The 23243-nt window shown below is 43.5% G+C and overlaps 1 protein-coding gene across 1 annotated transcript; it reads left to right on the top strand.

The window, feature by feature from the left end:
• Positions 1-3546: 3546 nt before the first annotated feature.
• pipox (pipecolic acid oxidase) lies at positions 3547-17397 on the top strand. The gene is given in 9 exon segments (XM_010870897.4): positions 3547-3887; positions 4127-4275; positions 9541-9754; positions 11492-11541; positions 11543-11642; positions 12959-13111; positions 13588-13737; positions 15579-15654; positions 17267-17397. Coding segments are annotated over 9 exon segments (1128 nt in total). The 5' UTR covers positions 3547-3782.
• The last annotated feature ends 5846 nt before the right edge of the window (positions 17398-23243 follow it).

Here is a 23243-nt window from a genome sequence, read left to right as displayed (position 1 = left end):
TTGAACCGGAGGTCCAGGCAGTGGTTGATTGAGTGATGGAATTGAACAGATATTAAACGCACGGGAGACCCGTGCCCATTCTTGTTGGACGAAATGAAGCGTATCCCCCAACAGAAAAAAACACTGAGGCTAGGACAGGATGGCTGCAGAACACACAGCATTATTTCCCACGGCATGTCGAACTGTTATAATGACAAGACCTTTACATCCTAGGTCAGTAGCTGTTCTTAGAAACGGCACATCTCGGAGTGTGTGGATACAGCACGGTATTTTGACCATAAATGCCTGAGATACATTATGGCTAATATAAACCTACTAATGTAATGAGAACAGTAAAAAGTCAAACCTGTGGTATTCAGTCTAATATATGATGGCTTCAAGAAAATCAACATTTAGGATTCAAACCACCTAGTTTATAATAAGGTCTAGAGCCTGCTAGCATACCTGATTTCTGTAAAAATCAGATACATTGTGTAATATTGCCAGTAGCTCAAAACCATATGTTTTGGAAATCTATTATTGATTGCTTTGCTGCTCACATGACCGTTTTTAACCACGAATATATTATAAATATATGTATTATATATTCAGTGATTTCAAGTGTCCTTTGGCCCTTGAAATCCTCTGTTTGATTGTGATTGTGTAATAGGAAACCAGCACGAGAGGTGTCAGTACACAGACCTAGTTGACTGATAGGATAGTCCATAGCCCACCCCCGTACACAGCTGAATATTAATTGGCGTTGAATCATCAATCATAAATCAAATCAGCCACGTGACATTGTGCAGTTGGCCAAAAGAACCATCGCACCCCAAACAGACAAAAATTCCAGGCAGGTTATTTCTTTCAAACGGCATTTGCACAAAAAAGAAATTATTATTTTAACCATTTTGAAGGTTTTAGACACTCATTTCCTTTTATCAGTAATCCACTGTGGGTGCGACAGCCATCAGGAAGAAGGATGTGCTCTCTGCCAGGTTAATGTAGTGTGGTATGGCAGCCCAGAGGCTGTGGGGAGGCTCACACTTCATTTGTGCATGACAAGGCAGAACAGCGGGGGGCGTGTCCAGCTGACTCCCGCCACGCTCGTTGCGGAACAGGACCCATCTGCTCAGCCGGCTGGCCTGCTCACTGTCCACTACACAGACCATAACCCTGTTACACACGGACCATAACCCTGTTACACACTGGCCATAACCCTGTTACACACGGACCATAACCCTGTTACACACTGACCATAATCCTTTTACACACTGACCATAACCCTGTTACACACTGACTATAACGCAGTTACACACTGACCAAACCCTGTTTCACACAGACCATAACCCTGTTACACACTGACCATAACGCAGTTACACACTGACCAAACCCTGTTTCACACAGACCATAACCCTGTTTCACACTGACCATAACGCAGTTACACACTGACCAAACCCTGTTTCACACAGACCATAACCCTGTTTCACACTGACCATAACCCTGTTACACACTGACCATAACCCTGTTACACACTGACCATAACCACCATGCCCAGCCCGCCCTCCTCCACCCACATCTCCAACCCCCGTTACATACTGAGGCACTAGCATACTCCGACTTTTTCCAGGCTCCACCCGCCTCTTTTCATGTACACATCACTTTCCTCCCATTCTCTTGCTCCATCTAGTCACCTCCTAATGGTGGTAATTCTATTTGACAGATTTTCAAAACTCAGTCGCAAACAATTCAATCTACAGACCCCGGGTTAGTGTTGCTCTAAAAGAAAAACGTTCTACAACACTCCATAGGTCTTGTCTTCTCGATTCCAACCCACGTTTTTGAATGGCAGGGGACGTTTATGGTGATATTGTAGTCAGTCTGCACATAACTGCCTCATCACATGACATAGATGCATCAAATCACTCTTCTGTTCTTCAGGGGGAAGGGTCACACATTGCACAGCCTTCGGCTTCCCAGTTAAGCACCTATATAATATATATATTCAATATATTAAAATCCACATGATCAATATAAGTCAAGCAATAAATAAAGTGCAGCCCATTTCACTTTCTTCCTGAACAGTTTAACATTGGTTTGAGGTTTTTAGATGAAGCTGTCAAAGAGTTGATGAGATTTGAAAATGTTGACGATGTAATTTGTTGACCCTCCCTTACGACGTGCGTTGGTTATGACTTGCCGACCGACTACAATATTGCCATAAAGGTCTCCTGCCGTTTGAAAACGCGTGTGGGACTCGAGAAAACGAGACAGTCTAACTTTTTTCTTTCGTAACGAGAATAATCAGGGGTCTGTAGTTCAAATTGTTTGCGAGATATTGAGCTTTGTCTGAATATATGTCAAAAATCGAACGTCAAACTATCTTTACCATGGTCACCTACCAAAGCTCTTCTAAATGCGCATTTTGCCAATAAAGGGAAGTAACAGTGACCAGTTGAAGAAAATTTGAAAGTACATCAACTACTTTATGTGATTCAAATTGAGAGTGGATCGCTATTGCCTTTATCAGGGCTTATCACCTCGAGGTTAGGGTGGAGATAAGTATCTTTGAAATGACGATCTTTCTCAATCGTGTTTTGTTCTATTGCGTTTAAAAGAAGACACTTCTGGTCAAATGTGTCAAGGTGTGTGATTCCAGGGGAGGATGTGTCAGGTGCTGTTGTGTTTTTAAAGATTGTCTCACCTCAGTCCCATGGACCATCCCTATTCTGTCTGTCTATCTGGAGGTCGATGGGAATGAGCTATCTGTGTGCTGATCGATTGCAAATGAGAGCCATTCAGAGAGATCTCGTCTGTCCACAAAATAGAGAGATATAGACAGAAAGAGATACACAAAGAGAGAGAGGGGAAATCAATACCCTGTTGGAGTCTCTCAACACAATCACAAACAGACCTTTTCTAAGCTGCAGAATGGGAGGTTTTGAGCCTTACAGTATGATTCTCATACAACCACAAAACGCAGTTGAGCACTGAAGAAAAAAACACGAAATGTGAATTTTGTTCTGTAAGCAAATGGAGAAAGCACACATTTGTTGTTGACAAAGTTGGGAGACCATTCCTAATTTTACGATAGCTCAGTAACCTTTGTAGCTGTTGACAATGAAGCTTGGAGATGTCCGGCAAATTGTGTAGGGAAACCTTGTACAAACATAGCAACATTGGCCAACGGTTTGGCCTGGAATCTATGGCTGTCTGAGTTAACCCTCTCACTATCTCAAAATGTACTTCTCTTCCAGGGCATTTATGTCGCTAAAATTAGTGAGCAAAATATTTTACCATACATTTTACTAACATGATTTACATTCTCAAGAGTTTCAACTCTTTTACAAAATGGCGGCGCAATTTAGAAGCCTAGACGGAAATACGCTGAAAATTTCATAAAAAGTTTCAAATTTTTGAAATATTATTTTCCCATTAATTAACATAAGTCCGCAGTCAGAAAATCGTTTAACATTTTTATTTTATTTTCACAACGTTAGGACGTCGTCCATGCGCAAATGTGCGTACAATATTTGTGTGAAGCACGTACAGCGGACCATACAATTACGGTAATTGATCATTTACTTTCATCCATCATAAAATATATATTTTTTAACTCGGTTATCCAGTTTGTTGAACGTCTGCGACATATTTCACAGGAACGGAGGCGGAGGACAATTTGAAGGGTGTATCATTTGCGTAACGTACAGAGAACTTTGACCGGGCGTGCGAGAGTAGACCTACTGAAGCGGGGCAAATTAGAAGAAAACGCAGTGCGCTGTGAATGCCACATTTTACAAGCCATGTCCCAAGACTATGATTGTATAGTGATAGGAGCCGGTGTTCATGGCTCTTTCACTGCTTATAACCTTGCAAAAAAGAACAAGAAAACAATTCTACTTGAACAGGTTTGTGACATATGGTATTTAGTAACAGCTGTACTGTTGTATCGACGTCCAAAAATTTGTAATTTGTAGGCTAGGCTGTATTTACAATGTGCGGACTACAGTGTTGTCGCTATAACGTTTCTCTGTTTAGTGTAAACATATTTGGCACTTTGAACTGATACACTCTCAGTTTCACTGCATTTCAAGTTTCCACTTCTGCTCAAAAACGGCAACTCATTTTCTGAATGTCTTTCCATTAGTTTGTCCTTCCCCACTCTCGTGGCAGCTCACATGGCCAGACACGCGTCATCCGCAAGGCCTATGACCGAGACTACTACACACAGATGATGGAAGAATGCTATCAGCTCTGGTCTCAACTGGAGAAAGAGGCCAACGTCAAGCTATACAGGTGAGTGTTATACACCAACGTAAAAGCTCGGTTTCTGAATGGGGGGAAACAGTGTTAATAGAACATAAAAGCTTTATTGTGGAACACTGAGATTTGTGCATGCTTTCTGTGCATTTTGCCAAAGTGTGTTAGGGCAGCAACTCAATCTGTGTAAGCTATTATAGATGGATGACTTTGTCATTACCTCTCACATCACCGCCTCACTCCAGAGAGCTCCCTGCCTGCCATAGAATGTGGAACAAGGATTTTAATCTCAATAAACCCCAGGTCTAATCCCCGCGAGTGAGGAGGGTTTGTGCTTGTAAATACGACAGCAGGATCAAAGTTAAAACTTCCATGAACCATTGCCATAGTTTGAATACTCTGTTTCGTTGGCAGTGTCAGACAGCTGCATAACAAATGGTTCATTATGTATATATATATATGACTGATGGATCAATCACCAGTCTCCTAGCCACCCATGTTATGTTCCCAAGCACACAGTAGCTCTAGATCTCATCTCTTAGAGCAGCCATCCACGGCAGATGACTGATCGGTCCCCACTCTCAGGCCATCTGTGCCCTTGGGCGGGTGAAAACATAGGCACAATGAGAAATGTTCAGACTATATAGCTGCGTGAATCTTTTTGAGCAATGCTATCGCTTCTGAGCCCGAGGGATAGGTTTTGGGGATGGTCTGACAATAACCAAAAACGCTCTGTCTACAGGCCATTTATGCCACAGTTTTGTTTAACAAAATGTAATCTACATTTTTGACTCAGCAACCACCTTTTGCGGCCATAACAGCCGAACACACTCATGGCATTCTATCTACAATGGAAATTAAATATATGTTATAACTTTCAGTTTTTGGTAACCTAAACTCTTTTAAACATCTGGCAGTTTACCAATTTGTTCCATTTCAGGTATTTCACTGGACGTATTTATTATTGCATACATTTCAATAAAAAATGCAAAGCTGGGGGTGTTCTAAAACCTTTGACTGGTAGTGTGTAGCCATTGATTCTTGAACAATATAGCATGGTTGCTGATAATATTGACCTGTATGCTCAGGATTGGCATAAATGTTTCAAATAGGGCAATGTGTTTTTGGCTCAAACATCAAAACAAAATCAATAGGCCTACTCCTTAAGAATATCAATAGCTATATGTTAATTAAATGAGTGAACATCAGAACGTCGCTCGTTACTTTTTTAATAGGGTGGAAATAACCCATATGTCAAATTACATGTTAACTTTAAATGGAAAGTTAATATTCCTAAAAAGAAATGTAAGCACCCTACAACAAAGGGGCTGCTGTAGACACGTGCAACGTGCATATTTTAGTGAATATCAAACAATGCAAAGATCTAAACAATGTATAAATAGAAACAATTAAGGACTGGGAAAACTAAGAATCAAGCAAAGCATTGTTAAACTTTGGACTTCAGGCCTGCGATTTTATAGCAGCCTGCGCTGCCTTCTCTAGGTTAATATCCAGGCACAGAACAAGGGTATGGAATCAGGTGTGGAAATGGCAAGGGTGTCCAGCAGTCACCTAGGATTCTGAGGGGTCCTCTCTTGAAACCTTTGACCTCTGCCATCTCTGTCTCTGCAGCCACGCATCCTTTGGCTTCCCTCTCCTTTACATACAGTGGCTGTACTCCAAAAGCATATTAGACAGCCCCTTGACCCAAAGCCACGAAGTTATAGTTTCTATCGTCACATCCGAGCATACCGAGGGGAACGCCTGGGAACGCCTCTGTGTCCCCCCGGAAGAGCTGGAGGAAGTGTCTGGGGAGAGGGAAGTCTGGGCATCCCTGCTTAGACTGCTGCCCCCGCGACCCGGTCCCGGATAAGCGGAAGATGATGCTATGCTATGCTACATCCGAGCATACTTGCAAGTTGAGATGTTGCTGCAGTGGTTCACCCATCTACCTGAAGCTAAATCTAACTTTTGCGATTTGGACCAGCACATGGCTGTCAAAACTGCACCCCCCTTTGATGCCGATTCCCTTCTAGAGAAATTGGTGAGGGCGATTGCTTAGGGCTTTGGTATTAAAATATGGACCTCAAAGCCAGTTCATCTCCATTATTTAATTGCAAACCCCGATCTGGGACTTATTTAGACCTGGTACACGAGGTGGGTGCAATCAGTGATGAGGTTGAACAGAAAACCCTCAGGCTCCAGCTCTGGTCGGGTAAGTCTTGAGTACTCCTGGCATAGGGGCTGTCTACATTGCTTTTGGACTCCAGCCAGTATTGTTGTGTGGATGTCAGCTTGGCCTCCAACCTTCTTTCCAATGGTTTATAGTCATCACTTTTCCTCTCCTTCAAATAAAAATGATTTTTTTGGAAATGTTGGTAAACACCAGTGTTTGGCGCCAGTATTAACGTGGCATTATAGCAATGTGGTCACATGCAATGCAGCCAACAAACCAGTGTCACTCAGTCAACACACAGTGTGACAGCAGCAGCATGGAGGTATGCATTGGGTTTACATGCTCACAAGGTCTCTTACATGTGCTCTCTCACTCACAGACTCTCTCACACACCCACAAACATCTAATGTGAAGACCAAGACACACTCATAACATTCTGTGATATATGTGTAAGGCTGTTAGGTGGTGTTGGCCCATGCATCACATGTACTGACAGATGTTGGAGCGGCCGTTTGAAGACACTATTTTCAAAGGGCAGGCTAGCCATCCGTCCACCAGACTGCCGCATTAGGGCCTCCTGGGTTTCATGACCTTTCACTCTGAGGCCCTGTAATTTACCGCACGCTGCCATTTTACCACAAATGATTACTTCGTCCTCTTGCCTTCATTACACAGTAGGTGGTCATTGAGGACCGTACTTACAGTAGACCTACATGTGTGTCAAGCTGTTGATTGATTGAAATGTCTTGCTGTGTTCTTTCAATGTAGAACCCGATGAGCTTAAGGCCATTAGCCTGCAAAGCGAACATACAGTGGGGAAAACAAGTATTTGATAGACTGACGATTTTGCAGGTTTTCCAACTTACAAAGCACGTATAAGTCTGTAATTTTTATCATAGGTACACTTCAACTGTGAGAGACGGAATCTAAAACAAAAATCCAGAAAATCACATTGTATGACTTTTAAATAATGAATTAGCATTTTATTGCATGACATAAGTATTTGATCACCTAGCAACTAGTAAGAATTCTGGCTCCCACAGACCTGTTTTTCTTTAAGAAGCCCTCCTGTTCTCCACTCATTACCTGTATTAACTGCACCTGTTTGAAGTCGTTACCTGTATAAAAGACACCTGTCCACACACTCAATCAAACAGACTCCAACCTCTCCACAATGGCCAAGACCAGAGAGCTGTGTAAGGACATCAGGGATAAAATTGTAGACCTGCACAAGGCTGGGATGGGCTACAGGACAATAGGCAAGCAGCTTGGTGAGAAGGCAACAACTGTTGGCGCAATTATTAGAAAATGGAAGAAGTTCAAGATGATGGTCAATCTCCCTCGGTCTGGGGCTCCATGCAAGATCTCACCTCGTGGGGCATCAGTGATCATGAGGAAGGTGAGGGATCAGCCCAGAACTACACGGCAGGACCTGGTCAATGACCTGAAGAGAGCTGGGACCACAGTCTCAAAGAAAACCATTAGTAACACACTATGCCGTCATGGATTAAAATCCTGCAGTGCACGCAAGGTCCCCCTGCACAAGCCAGCGCATGTCCAGGCCTGTCTGAAGTTTGCCATTGAACATCTGGATGATCCAGAGGAGGAATGGGAGAAGGTCATGTGGTCTGATGAGACAAAAATAGAGCTTTTTGGTCTAAACTCCACTCTCCGTGTTTGGAGGAAGAAGAAGGATGAGTACAACCCCAAGAACACCATCCCAACCGTGAAGCATGGAGGTAGAAACATCATTCTTTGGGGATGCGTTTCTGCAAAGGGGACAGGACGACTGCACCGTATTGAGGGGAGGATGGATGGGGCCATGTATCGCGAGATCTTGGCCAGCAACCTCCTTCCCTCAGTAAGAGCATTGAAGATGGGTCGTGGCTGGGTCTTCCAGCATGACAACTACCCGAATCACACAGCCAGGCAACTAAGGAGTGGCTCCGTAAGAAGCATCTCAAGGTCCTGGAGTTGCCTAGCCAGTCTCCAGACCTGAACCCAATAGAAAATCTTTGGAGGGAGCTGAAAGTCCGTATTGCCCAGCGACAGCCCTGAAACCTGAAGAATCTGGAGGAGGTTTGTATGGAGGAGTGGGCCAAAACTCTCTCAGAGAGAGTGTGAGAGCGATGACACCAAATTTAACACACCTGCTCCCCATTCACACCTGAGACCTTGTAACACTAACGAGTCACATGACACCAGGGAGGGAAAATTGCTAATTGGGCCCAATTTGAACATTTTCACTTAGGGGTGTACTCAGTTTTGTTGCAAGTGGTTAAAACATTAATGGCTGTGTGTTGAGTTATTTTGAGGGGACAAATTTACACTGATAAACAAGCTGTACACTCACTACTTTACATTGTAGCAATGTGTAATTTCTTCATTGTCACATGAAAAGTCATACTCAAATATTTACAAAAATGTGAGGGGTGTACTCACTTTTGTGAGATATTTTATTTATTTTTTGAGAAAAAAAAAAAAATTCCTATACAATAATCAAAACAGATTTCAGGCAATATATATGTATTTCCCTAATCAATCTACGCAAAATACTCCAAAATGACCAAGCAGACATTTTTGCAAATATATATATATATACATTTAAACAGCACCAGTCAATATTTGGACACACTTTCACACACTTTCCACTTGAATGGCTAAGTGTGTGTGTATGTATATATATATATATATATATATATATATAAACAAATATCACATTTACATAAACATTCAGACTCCTTTACTCTGTACTTTGGCATTCATTCTTCTTGGGTATGATTCTACAAGGTTGGCACACCTGTAATTGGGTAGTTTCCCATTCCTTTCCTGCAGAATCTCTTAAGCTCTGTCAGATTGGATGGGGAACATTGCTAAACAGCCATTTTCAGATCACTCCAGAAATGTTTGAACCGTTCAAGTCTGGGCTTTGGCAGGACCACTCTGAGACATCCATGGACCTGTCCCAAAGCCACCCCCACACTGTAACAACAACCCTAGTGTTCCAGGGGCTCCCGTTAAGTTCGATGGCATAATGAATTCCACTGAGCACCCGGAGATTGTGGCCGTGGATGGGCTTACCAACCAGACAATGAGCCCAGACGTCTAATGCCCCCTTCTCCCAGACGTACAGGTCTTCTAGTGATGGGTCCGGAGCGGGGGCTAGCTTACCCTGCTATCAAGTCCACGCTCGAGAGGAACAAGCTTCCCATAGTGACCCTGCAGAGGGAGGAGTTCAGCCAACACATCCCTAATGTAAACCTGTCCCAAGGACACGGAGCCCTGGTGGACATGACCGCTGGGGTGTTGTACGCTGACCGCACACTCAGGACTGTTCAGGTAAGAGTCTATTGGTACAGTAGGCATCCTAAAGGATGCCATTTTGACTTGATGTGTACCAGATGTCGGTGTTGATTAACTCACATTGCCTCAGTGTTCAATAATGACCTCAGAATGAATAGCTTCTCTTTTCCTTTAGTGCTGTTCTGTTATCCTTTTACATTACCCCGATGGGTGTCTGACTATTGATTATTAATTAGGGCTTATCAACATCTCTGTAATTAACCATCACGTATTGAACACTCATTAGGATATACATGATGGCTTCTGTTCACAATTTGGGAATACTGTATATGGCTTGAGAGAGACAGACCAACACACTTAGACCGGCCTTCATGAGGCATTCAACACCACTGGCTGTTTATTTTGAAACATGTTTTAAAAGGTATTCATTGGGGTTTACGTGTGAACCGCTAAGAGGTCCCGTACCATACAGTTATGCATACATGTTCAGGCCTTAAGTACATACTGCAGCTCCCATAGCTTGCCATCATTTATATGTCTATGTAGACAGAGTAATAGTCCAGTGTTGTCTTACATTTCAACAATGACAACAATCTACTGTACAAAGGGACATTTTATAGAACAGCTTTGTGTTTATCCAGACTTGGAGAAACAAAGCATTGCCATTAGGTTAAGATGAGAACACCAACTCAAACACTTTTATGTTACTAATTAATTACATCGGAACAAGGATCCTGTCTTGTATAGTATTGATTGAACAAATGTTTCCTCTCTTTTGTGTGGATTGCAGATCAAGCATAAAGTATGCTTTGGTTGTATCATTGGTTGTTTTAGATGACTCTAAAGCTGCCAAAATTACCACCATGAATTTTCTGAATGTCAAATTTCAAAAACCCCCATCAATGTTCTGTCTAACAGTCTGCCTGTATTGATCAGGCTTGTTATCATTTCTCCTTGATGTTTTCTGGGGGCGGTTCCACTCTGTAGGAGTTTACAGTGTGATTCTGTGCTAACAAAGCTAAGGTCTTTGAGAAATCACTCAATTTAATAACTCTAAACTGGATCCCCTTCATCAGAAGAATGTTATCGACTGGAGACCCAGCTTGGCTTTCTGTCAGACATAGCTGCACAATGCAATACTTTCTTTTTGTTGCAGATTATTATTTACAACAATGACCTGGGAGGGTTAACTGTCTTGCTCAGGGACGGAACAACAGCGTTCTGTCCCTTGTCAACTCAGGGGTTTAGAGCCAGCAACTTTTGTTTACTGGCCTAATGCTCTTAATCAGGCCACCCTGTTGCTCCTTTAGTTAGCAGAGACAGGCTACTTCTGCTTAGTCTTTTACTGCATCATTCTGAGACTTCTAGAACATTCAACCATTTTGGGCAATAAGTTTCACATGCCAGCCGATAAGCTCTATCTCACAAAGGCTCGCAGGTCTAACGTGCCCTTTAGTCTAGTAGATATTATGACATATTTTTTTTCAGGTTCCAGCTGCTCTGCCCCTTGGCTGGATCTCCAATACCTGCCTAGGCATTCACTTTCCATTGCCTATTAAACTTTAACTAACCCATTGTTGAGTAGTAGTTCAAAGTTTGTTCTGCCTGCGATGCAGATGGGCGATTTCAGTTGCACTTCAGTTAAGTAGGTACACTGTATGTCTGGAGTAAACCCCTTCAGTTCCAACTTTTCGCCCATGTTTGTTTGGTTTACTTTAGTATGAACACCCCTCGTGTAACACTACAGTGGACGTTCTCTATCTTTGCTACCAGGAACAGTTCCAGAAGCTGGGAGGCGTGATCCAGGATGGACTGAAGGTGATTGACATCACGTTGAGTGTACAGAGCAAAGAGCTTGGTGATCAGAGCTGGACCCTGGGCCAACACCCTGCTGTCCCACACAGGGCTACAGCTACCACTGCAGGCAAGCTACTTGTCGAAGTGCCCGGACAGGAGCTCAAAGCCCACTGTACTCCAGTTGAATGCAGTTCACTGCCGTCACACTAAGCGAGCTATGGTAGTCTACATATATTTCATTAAGAAATAAGAAGTGAGCGTCGTTCTGAAGCCTGAAAAGAAAGGGAATTCACATTAGCCCCACCTTGCTCCTCCCTGGGTGGATTTTTCAGTGCAAATCTGTAATATTGTCATGGACAGGGAGTGAATTGAGGGAGTGTCAGGAGCTGGCATACAAGGTACTCACACAAATAGAGAGTATCGCTCTCAACCAAGCTTTACACAGGGTGCATTTGACCACACCAAAAATGTGTTATGATTTGAAACAAAAAGGATTCAAAGCTGTACCCCAGCACCCAAACATAAAACCCACACCCCATCAAGTTCATTATTTTTGGGTGGATAATGGTACACATCTTGACCAACCCCAGGTCGAAAACAAGTAGAATCTCCCTAAATATAGCCTCCTTCCCCCAGGCTACAAGCAGCGAGCAACGACTCGCCATAGCTCTGATTGGTTCACAGCAATCCAAAAGGGAGAATATGCAGCCCAGTGTTGGTGGAACACTCGCCCTTTCATGAGGAATAAACAGAAACCAACTAATTCCCAGGCTGCTGTATCTTTTACCCAGTGTGTCGGGGACAGAGTCAGCCAAGCAACCTTGCGATGGTCAGCCACCCAAAAGAAAAGGTGATGAAAAAACACTGGGCTTAAGTCAAGAATTTGTGTTAGTATTGGAATTGCATTATTCAGGATAGCGAGAGGAGCCCGGGGAAACCACGCCTGAGTGAGCACGTAGAGAAAGCATGAGGTATGAGCTTGCCCCCTCTCACTCTCTCGTAGTCTGCTCAATTTTTATGGTCCCCAGAAGAAGACGGCTGCCTGTTAGTTCATTAAACTAAAAGCTAGCGAACATTGTAACCTTATTACTGAGCGCAGGGAAGATGTGATTTGTGCGAGTGTGTATGCATTTCATTAAATCCATATTCTCACTGCCGCTACTTTTGTAATTGCGGTTAGATTAGATACAAAGATGGTAATGGGTAACAAGAATTGGCCTGAGGATTGGAGGGAGGGGGTAGGAGTGCGTGGAGCGGAGACGGAAACCTCCTCAGAAGTGCAAGGATCTTCTCAAATCAAACTCCTAATGAAAACCGGGAATCATTTCCATAAAGGCCTATGGCTGGGCCCCGAGGCCCCTAGACTGTTGTAATGCTGTCTGACTTCCTGTCTGTCTGTCTTCCTGTCGGTTTTCCTGTCTGCATGCTGTCCTGATTAACTAGGTGTTAAAGATTAATGTATGCTACTGGAAGGAAAAGGTCCCTGGCTTCTACAACGTCCAGAACCGCTTCCCCTGCTTCATCCAGCTGGAGTCAGAGGAGGCCAAGCATGACATCTACGGCCTCCCTTCCAATGAGTACCCAGGCCTGATGAAGGTGGGCTCAGTTCCATCTTGACCAAACCAACTCCAGTACACTGCTTCTTAGTCTCATGATTGGACTAGATGTGGGGGTTGGTCTGCCTCCATCACTTCCAAAGACATAATCATGGATAATATTTACGGTGCTTCCATTTTCTATTCCATGTCCATTGTAGACGTGATGGGGACCCAGTGGGAGTTGGGAGAGTAATAGCAGCACAACATGCATACAAAGAAGAGGGCCAGATGGGCTGTGCCACATCACATTACTCACTGGGATGCAGTCAATAGTTCATTGTAACCCATGTACTGTAGATAGATGGCTAATGCCGGCTCAGTCTAAAGCATATTAATTACCTTTCAAAATAAAACCTACATTTGGCCGCATCATCGAACCTGCCTTGTATAGGCTCTGTACTGTTCTCAGTACAATCAATTATTCTAAGAGTCCTCCGAATCGTTCTTCAATACAGTCTGATGTTGTATTTGAAGATTTGCTACCACTCAGGCCCTGAGACAGACCCTGACGAGAGGGACAGACAGACGGACAGGGGGGATATCGACATCCTGCAGCGCTACATCACCAGCTGCTTCCCTGGCCTGGTTCCCATCCCTGCCATAGTGGAGAGCTGCATGTACACAGTGAGCATTAATACAGTCACATCTACATGTTCATAGTGAGTATTAATACAGTCACATCTACATGTTCATAGTGAGTATTAATACAGTCACATCTACATGTTCATAGTGAGTATTAATACAGTCACATCTACATGTTCATAGTGAGCATTAATACAGTCACATCTACATGTTCATAGTGAGTATTAATACAGTCACATCTACATGGTCATAGTGAGTATTAATACAGTCACATCTACATGTTCATAGTGAGTATTAATACAGTCACATCTACATGTTCATAGTGAGTATTAATACGATTACATCTACATGTTCATAGTGAGTATTAATATGATTACATCTACATGTTCATAGTGAGTATTAATACAATTACACCTGCATGTTCATAGTGAGTATTAATACAATTACATCTACATGTTCATAGTGAGTATTAATACAATTACATCTACATGTTCATAGTAAGTATTAATATAGTCACATCTACACGTTCACAGTGAGTATTTATACGGTCACATCTACATGTTCATATTGAGTATTAGTACGATCACATCTACACGTTCATAGTGAGTATTAATACAATCACATCTACATGTTCATAGTGAGTATTAATACAATTACATCTACATGTTCATAGTGAGTATTAATACAATTACATCTACATGTTCATAGTAAGTATTAATATAGTCACATCTACACGTTCACAGTGAGTATTTATACGGTCACATCTACATGTTCATATTGAGTATTAGTACGATCACATCTACACGTTCATAGTGAGTATTAATACAATCACATCTACACGTTCATAGTGAGTATTAATACGATCACATCTACACGTTCATAGTGAGAATTAATACAGTCACATCTACATGTTCATAGTGAGTATGAATACAGTCACATCTACACATTCATAGTGAGTATTAATACAGTCACATCTGCATTTACACAGTGAGTATTAATACAGTCACACCTACACGTTCGTAGTGAGTATTAATACAGTCACATCTACACGTTCGTAGTGAGTATTAATACAGTCACATCTACATGTTCATAGTGAGTAGTAATACAGTCACATCTACACGTTCGTAGTGAGTATTAATACAGTCACATCTACATGTTCATAGTGAGTATTAATACAGTCACATCTACATGTTCATAGTGAGTAGTAATACAGTCACATCTACATGTTCATAGTGAGTTTTATTACTCTTACATCTACACACGGTATACACAGTGTGTAGAAATACAATGTTTACCTTTCTGCTGACCTTTTTGTTTTGCACGCTCAGTCACACATTAACCATAGAGACCATAGATTGACCGTAGATAGAGACCCACTAAAGCACTTTACTTTGAATCAGTATACAGTAATTCTTACAGTTCTGCTAAATTATTTATAATCTCATTTCAATTTTTGATCTTCCCACTAAGGAGATGTACAAAATAGAAATTGGATGAGGGTGATTCTGAAGTTGGATATGACCTGTCTCCTGCTTACCATGCCAGTCATATCACATGCTGAATAGCTCCATTACCTGTGGGATTTAAACAGTAATGGACATCCCAGACAGTGAATATAATTGGAAAACACATGTCACTCCTCCCTGTAGTCAGAACAGCCTTACAGGTACAATACAGGTATTACAGCACAGTACATGGTGTCATATCCTAGCCCCAAACAGAGGGCGGTTTGTCATTTTCTCTGACAAAGTATATATACACATTTCTATATATATGCTGGTTCCCTCAATCCATTCTCCTTGTCATCACTATCCTATTACCACATTTCACCTTAATCCCCTCCCCTTTTCCGTCTCTTTATCTTTCAACATTTCTTTTTGCAGGTGACTCCGGACAGCCATTTTGTCCTGGACCACCATCCCACCCACCCTAACATCGTCATCGGAGCAGGCTTCTCAGGTGCCGAGCGTAACAAATGTCCTACACTCTTTCATGTCCCAGGGTCCAACATCACAGCATAACGGCCTCCAAGGTGTCACAACAACACACACATGTTAGTGGGTATGTGTGGAGGATCACACGCACAAAGTGAATGACTTTTAAAAAGGTGTCCACCACTGAGATCCAGCACACTGTCAGGTCCTCTGTGGCAGAACATCACAGAGCCATGGAACCTCTGGACAGACCACAGGTCTCCCTGCTACAGCTGTGTCTTACCGAGGGAAAAGTCACCCAACTTTTAATGAGCCGTTGAAGCCACAGAGTTGAACTTTGGGTCCAGACCTGTTTTATTCCCTAATTAACATCAATGAGATGGTCTCAAGGGCCAAGCGTCCTCTCTGTCTGCTTTCTCTCTCTCTGTTGCTTTCTCTCTCTCTCTCTCTCTCTCTGGAAGTCTACTCCACATGCCCCAAACGGCAGACAGCTCGGGTCTTTTGGCTCCTGTTCCATCTGTTCTGATTGCCTTCCTCCTACAGTAATTATAATTGTAATTAATTTTCACTTGTAATAGCTTTTAAAGGACCTGGCTGGCACACAGTGCAGTGGGCTGGTGAGTTGGAGTTCTACTGGATATTAGAGATATTTTCAAATGGTTTTCTCTAACCTCCATGGGTTAGAGGAAGCCATCTGAAGCCATATTATTAATACAAGGGCAGGTAGAAATTAAAGGGGAACCTCATCCATTTTTAAACATGACCTTATTATCCCCTTTTCTGCGCCTGTAGGAGATCCCCCAAACCATTTTATGATAATTTGTTTGGTTAGTTCCCTCTTCCCCCTCCACTTGTATTGGTTATTAAAGCCATGGGCACACGTCCTGGGTGTTACCATGGTTACAAAGTCACCCAGTGGGTTTGGGCCAGCCGTCGAAAATGTACGCGCCGAACTGTCAGATTGGCCTTCGACCTAGCCTCGGACATAGTGTTCATGATTTTATGACTTCAAAGCCAGGCTGGATCGGCAGGTGCTCCAAGACCTTTGACCTTTTTCAGGCAGAACTCTGTGGGCATTCGTTTCTTCTCTTAGACACCTAGCAACAGGGAAAATGCACCTCTCCTGAGTGGAGCTTCCGTTTCCTCATCTCGCTTCTTGGCCGACGGCTTGTCACAGAAAGGAGGGACAAATAGATGCCTTGTGACAGCCAGGGCAGTAGCGCCTGTCCTCCTTTATATGCTCACTCATGCAGGGCTCAAACAGGCCATCTGACTCAGCGGGCCAGGCACACAAGCTATTCATAGAGGCCCACTGTGTTGTCCCACATGGGGCTGGTTATATATCTCAACACATAATGGTATGTAGTCAAATCTGACATGTTGCCATTTCATATGTCCTATATAACGCCCTATGTAGTACACTGTATTTACAGTACCAGTCAGAAGTTTGGACATTCAAGTGAAATGAGTGTGTCCAAACTGGTGCTGTATGTGTCCGATACAAGGGTGCTTCAGTGATGCAGCCTCTTAGTGTGATGCCTCACCCCCCCCAGATCATTCACTGTGATTCGGTATCCCTTCCAGGTCTCTCACTGTGATTGGTTGTCACTCACTGTGATTGGTTATCCCACCCACAGGTCACGGTTTCAAGTTTGGCCCAATCGTGGGAAAGCTGCTGTGTGAACTGAGCCAGGGAGAGGTTCCCTCCTACGACCTCTCCCCCTTCAGAATCCGACGCTTCCAAGCCCTCTCCAAATCTGCACTGTAGGACCGGGAGGGTGACTATAGATCTTAATTTGACAATCAGTCAAAATAAATATTGTGGTTCCATGAATCAGATGAATATAGCAGTGACCTTAACCATTCTTAGAATACAGACCTTAATGAGATGTTTTCCTACAAGTGTTACTGAAGCAATCGATGTTCATCTGTGACAAATAGTATTAAACTTAAAAACCGACCCTATTGGCTTGTAGATTTCATGCATCGCTCTTTCTCCCCATCTTTTGCAAGCCGAGCACATAGTTAAAAAGACATCAGCCATGGAGCCATTTGTCTTGCACAGCCAGGTGTGTGTGTGGGTGTGTGTGTGTGTGTGTAGGCTTCAGTCTCACGTTTGGCTTCGTTGCTCTGCCTCTACCTATTTCCCATGTAAACATTTTAATTACTAATCAGCCAGCCTGTTACAATGTTTACCAACACAGCGATCAGCAACAATGAGAAAATGATACACTGAGACACAGAAACAGTGGATCACTCAGTCCCTCTGCTCTGACTTTGAAATGATATGGAAGAGCCATTATGCAAGCCACTCAATTAGCAGACTTTTTACCATGCAAAAACAAATGTTCACAGACCAATGTTCAGTGGAAGAAGGGGCACATTGGAACATTTATTTCTAATCATTATCATATGTATGGGATGGGCTTTTAAGGAAAGCAGTATTGACTGTTTGCCAGCTTCAGGGGTCCCAGCAAATTATTGGTTTGGTTGACAGTGCCACCCTTGCTGTGCCTACAAATAAAGGTGAATGGAAAAAGAAGTGAATGGAACTATACCCTTGGGCATCTAATTGCAGGATAATGGTTCTGTGTAGCTTGCTTAATAAGAGCGTGGCACACCTGCAATACCAAGGTTGTGGGTTTGTTTCGCACAGATATAAAAATGTAGACTCACTACTGTTATTCGCTCTGGATAAGTGTGTCTCCTAAATGTAATAGTGATGTCAGGTAGGACATCCTTAGTGTCTGTGGCCTCGGGTGATCCTGGATTGGTCCTCGGGTGATCCTGGGGTGGTCCTCGGATGATCCGGGGTGATCCTGGGGTGGTCCTTGGGTGATTCCGGGGTGTTCCACGGGTGATCCTGGGGTGGTCTTCGGGTGATCCTGGGGTGGTCTTCGGGTAATCCTGGGTGGTCCTGGGGTGATCCTGGGGTGTTCCACAGGTGATCCTGGGGTGATCCTGGGGTGGTCCTCCGGTGATCCTGGGGTGATCCTGGTAGTCCTGGGGTGGGCCTCTGGTGGTCCTTGGGTGATCCTGGGGTGGTCCAGCAGGTGGTCCTCGGGAGGTTCTCGGGTGGTCCATGTTAACTAATAGTACAAGGAATGACTAAAACTTGTTCTACAGTAGTTCTGAAACTGTTTGTGGTAGCGCATTTAGGGTGCCGAATGGTGCATTGGTCTAAGTCATTGCTCGTCAGTCCAGAGTGTCACTCGGGGCATATCTATAGTGCCTGGGACTCTTGTAGAGGGTGTTGTTAATTGGCTCAGTACTGTCCAAGTTAGGTAGTACGGTGTGGCTTGGGATAGGTTGGATGCCTGCACTGCAAAAATCTAAGTATCAGTAGGTGATATTATCTTAGGACTGAAGCTCTTAAAATGTGTATTTCAATATAAACATCCGTGCCAACACTGAGTGAACAAGACAATTAAACCTGTTTTAACACTGTCTGTCCTTTGATCTTACCTTGATACCTTTTCTCAGTATTGAGATTTTGACATGTGAAACAAACTACAAAATGTTTTTAGACATGCAGTCAACTTCAATGATAGGGATTTTAAGATATTAAGACCTATTTTAAGAATAAGACTTGGCTTTAAGCAAATCTTTTTTAAGACCTCGACTCTGAGAGAACAGAATAGTGTTAACCCGCTTAGTGAAAACGCAGCTCATGTAACTTGTTTGGAACCCTGCCCTTCTGAACGGTGAGCTCAGGCCATCAGAGCCACCATCCCACTTCTGACACCAATATAGCAAACAGCAGGGCAATGAACTGAACCTGAGTTCACTGGCCTTAAAGGCAACTCCCCTGTCAATCAGGCCAGTAGAATCAACTGACTTGCTTGGAATTGTAATTTGACTCACATAGTGACGAGCGAATTGGCCTTCGTGCTGTTCTGGCAAATGCCAGAGGGGCTGGTCCATCTTTCATTGGGGTGGGATGGTTCATTCATAGGCCGCTGGCACACGGGAGTGTTTTTGAATTTCTTGTTCAATTGTGTGTGGTTATAATCTATATTATATAGGTTATGTAGGAAGGTTTTACAATCGGCTCATCATCTCACTCATGCCACAGTCCGACAGCCTGATGTAATAGACCAGAAACGACCCCAGTTTGAAGCACGGCTATGGCTTAGCATGGCTTAGGAAAACACTCAGCCTGATGAATACAATTTGAATGATAATACTTCAGTCTCCATCCTGCTTTCCACTTCCCTGACCACTGGGTGCTGGACACTGGGTGGAGGAACTGCTCATTAAGCCCTCTGCCCATCCATGCATTTTTATTGGAACACATTATGGAAGACTGACAACTCTTCACCTCGTGGAACACAGAGGGCTAAGACCAACCAGTTTAGGATTGGCAGGGTCCTTGCCCATCTGAAAAGTCTGCCCTCTGATATCTTATTGTCACTATAAACTCATCTGAAGAAATACTTAGAAAATGACTTAGATGGAGTCATGTGAAAAAGAACGTGCACCACAGCCCCTGGAAAGTTGTCTGTGTTCCATATTTGAAAATATGTGTGTATAATCTTCAGTTCAACACTATTGATAAAGATAACGTAAGTTAACAAATTACACTGACAGGTTATACTGCAAACAACTCTACTGTTGTTTCTAATCGTCATCATATGACGTTTTGGACATGCAAGGCATGCTATCAAGGGCCCTGAACATATATAAAACGCAAAATACAATCATTGGAAATTTCCTTAAAAATGTCCACCCCATTAAAAAGTGTCTAGAATTGCAGGAAATGTGCTTAATAACCGCAAAACTTTCTCCACCCCATGGTGAAGTATGTAAAAACAAAAATCCCTAGCCAAGAGGGGAAAGTAGTGCACGAAAACCTGAGCTGACAAGAAAGGTGGACTGGTGTTGGGTTGAACTTAGCCTGAGGCTGCACAAGCTGCCGTGAGGAACCGTAAGCTCTCTGGTTGCTGCTGATACAAGAAGAAACAAGAGTATAGAGACAGAGTGACAGGGAACTGACGACAGAAGCTTTCTGCCCGTCGCCGCAATGCCAGCGAAGAAGCATACAAAGACAGCCTGTACAGTTTCAGTGAGCATTACGCCCTACCTGCCAGGTACTGTTGGTTCAGAGGGCAAGTGTGACACATCAGAACACCCGCCAGAAATGTAGGAAAAAAATGGGATTAACGTTTTTATGGGTTTCATCTCTTAGTTTGCATAGGCAAGCTGTGTTGGAGTATTTTTACATCACTACTTCAATGTCAACAGAGGAGTGGAGGTTTTTCCACCAATCAGCGCACCGTATCAGCTTCCATGAAAGATAACACCACCAAAGTAACACAGATCCACTCGAAGTGTGTTTTTACCCTCAATTTCTGTTCCCTCTGTCTGCCCTCAGTCTGTCACAGCAAGTGTCAAAGTATTCAGCTTAAAAACAAAGGTGTGAGAGTTGCAGAAAGCCAAATATCACTCCCAACTACAACAGTCAATGCTACAGTAGGTAGCCAAGGAGATGGCTGCTGATTTGGACCAATTTCTGTGAGGTAAATGGAATGGTGTGACACAGCAGGGGTGGTTGGGATGATGAAATGGGATGGATCTGAAATGCATGCAGTATGTTCCTGTAGATGTCTGGTAGCCCGTCTGACTCTTGGACATCGTCCTCATGATGTGTTATGAAAACATATCAAGATGACACCTAGAAACCCAACATCACCTCTCGCTGAGGACCAGATGGGGACCAATGAGACTGTGAGATTGTGTACCAGACAGGCAAATTCAATGTTGTTTGTGGGTTATTTTCATTGTAGCTGTCCTAACACAAGAACCTTGTTGTATGTGATAACCTGTGATTTGGCTATGAGCACATCCACGTTGTGTTTCCATTGCTTTCACTTAACAGAATTTGAGTTTGGGTGTTTCAAGAGCTACTTCATTGGGTGGTAGGTCATACAGAATTCCATGTTTTGATTAAAAAGTTTTAGGTACCCTCTTGTACTGCTTGGGGCAATGTCATCAGATTGCTATTACAAGCATTTACTCTATTTAACAATTAAAATCCATTATTAATAATTAATTGACTTGCATTAAACAAATCCAACATTTGAATTAACCCTGTAATTCACAAGATTACCACACGGTGACCTCTCAACAATATGTTGAATACAATTCCATATGTAGCTCCCGGTAAAGAAAAATCATTCTTACATAATCAGAGTGCGCAGGCCATGGCATAAAAAAGAGAAAGAATGCTGGAACCCAGTGTTGATTGAGGCTCAGTCCCTGTGAGAAGTGGTCACTGTGAAATCAGGCTTTTAAACGACCAAATCACTAACTACAATGTAAAAAGTAGTCTGTGACCTTTTGCAGGAAAACCTCATTGCCATGGCCTGGTCCTTCCACACAGCCCAGTTGTGAACATTCACATGAGGTCAGTGTTCCGTGCGATGCTCCGGGGCATGGCGTCCTGTCTCCATGATTAACTGCATTCGTACATTACTGAGCCGCTAAAGGCAGCTGCAGGAGCCCTGAATTGAGCTGTACCATCCACAACCCACCATCCACCCACCTTGCCCTTCTACAGACCTATGGGGGAGGGGGGCAGAGGTTGTGAAGACAAGCCGTTCTGCCTGCATGATGGAGAGGAAGATTCACGCACATCCATCATTTACAGAAATAATACCAACTCTAAAACATTTAGTTATATTTGGCCCAAGAGTGATACTAAGCTAATGAGATAAAGGCAGTTAAAGGCACTAAATTGGAAATTCCGGGGTGGGGGGTTGTTCGTCGGCGGGTATATTTGGGGTCAGGAATAGAGTTAAGGGACATTGAAGGTAAGCCGGGTTTAGGGCAGGGCTATTCAACTTCGGCCCGGGGGGAATGAAAACCACCGGGCACACCAGGCAAGTCTAATTAACTACCAGGTAGAAGTAAAAACATAACCATTTGGGCCTTCCATGACCCACGTTAAAGAGACCTTAGGGAGAATGTGTTGGAGCTCCATGTGGTTCCCGTGGCTACATGACTGCACGGGATCCCCAGGAAGGTGGCTCTGCTGCCAGGCTGGTGGCTCAGACGACTGTAGGGTCAGGCTTGAGCTGGGAGGTGAAAATAAAACTAGGGTTAGGGCCGTGTATAGAGATAGGGTTAGCAGGAGAACGAGCTAAGCACCAATTTATGGCGGATTGATTCATTGATCTCGGTGCTTGTTTATGGGGCGTGGAGGACTGCTCTGCACTGTGTGAAATTGAACTATCAATTCCCCTTTCCTTATTCTCACCTTAAATCGTAGAGCTAATGTAAAGTACTGCATGACACTCACTTGAGGGACGACGACACATTCGGTTCTTCTTACTGGCGGAAACTGACCACCACAGCCCACAAGGCAAGACCAGACCGGACCACTCAGAACTATTCCCCCTGGCCAGCTGTCTTCTAGTTGAGGATGAAACATTATCGAACAGCTTGCATGCCAGAGCAGATGACAGCTGGGCAGGGGAGTGTACCGTCGATGTGACACGGGGGTCACAAGCAGGGGTCAATAATCAGGCAGGAAACAAGACGGCTTGTCACGGCTGAAGGGGAATCAGCAGCAGCATTTGAAAGTGTAATGAGCTTGGTGGCACTGTTGCTGGG

This window comes from Esox lucius, chromosome 1, assembly GCF_011004845.1.
Source record: "Esox lucius isolate fEsoLuc1 chromosome 1, fEsoLuc1.pri, whole genome shotgun sequence".
NCBI lineage: Eukaryota > Metazoa > Chordata > Actinopteri > Esociformes > Esocidae > Esox > Esox lucius.
Note: the sequence above shows the minus strand (reverse complement) of the source record. Positions and strands in the feature narration are given on the sequence as shown.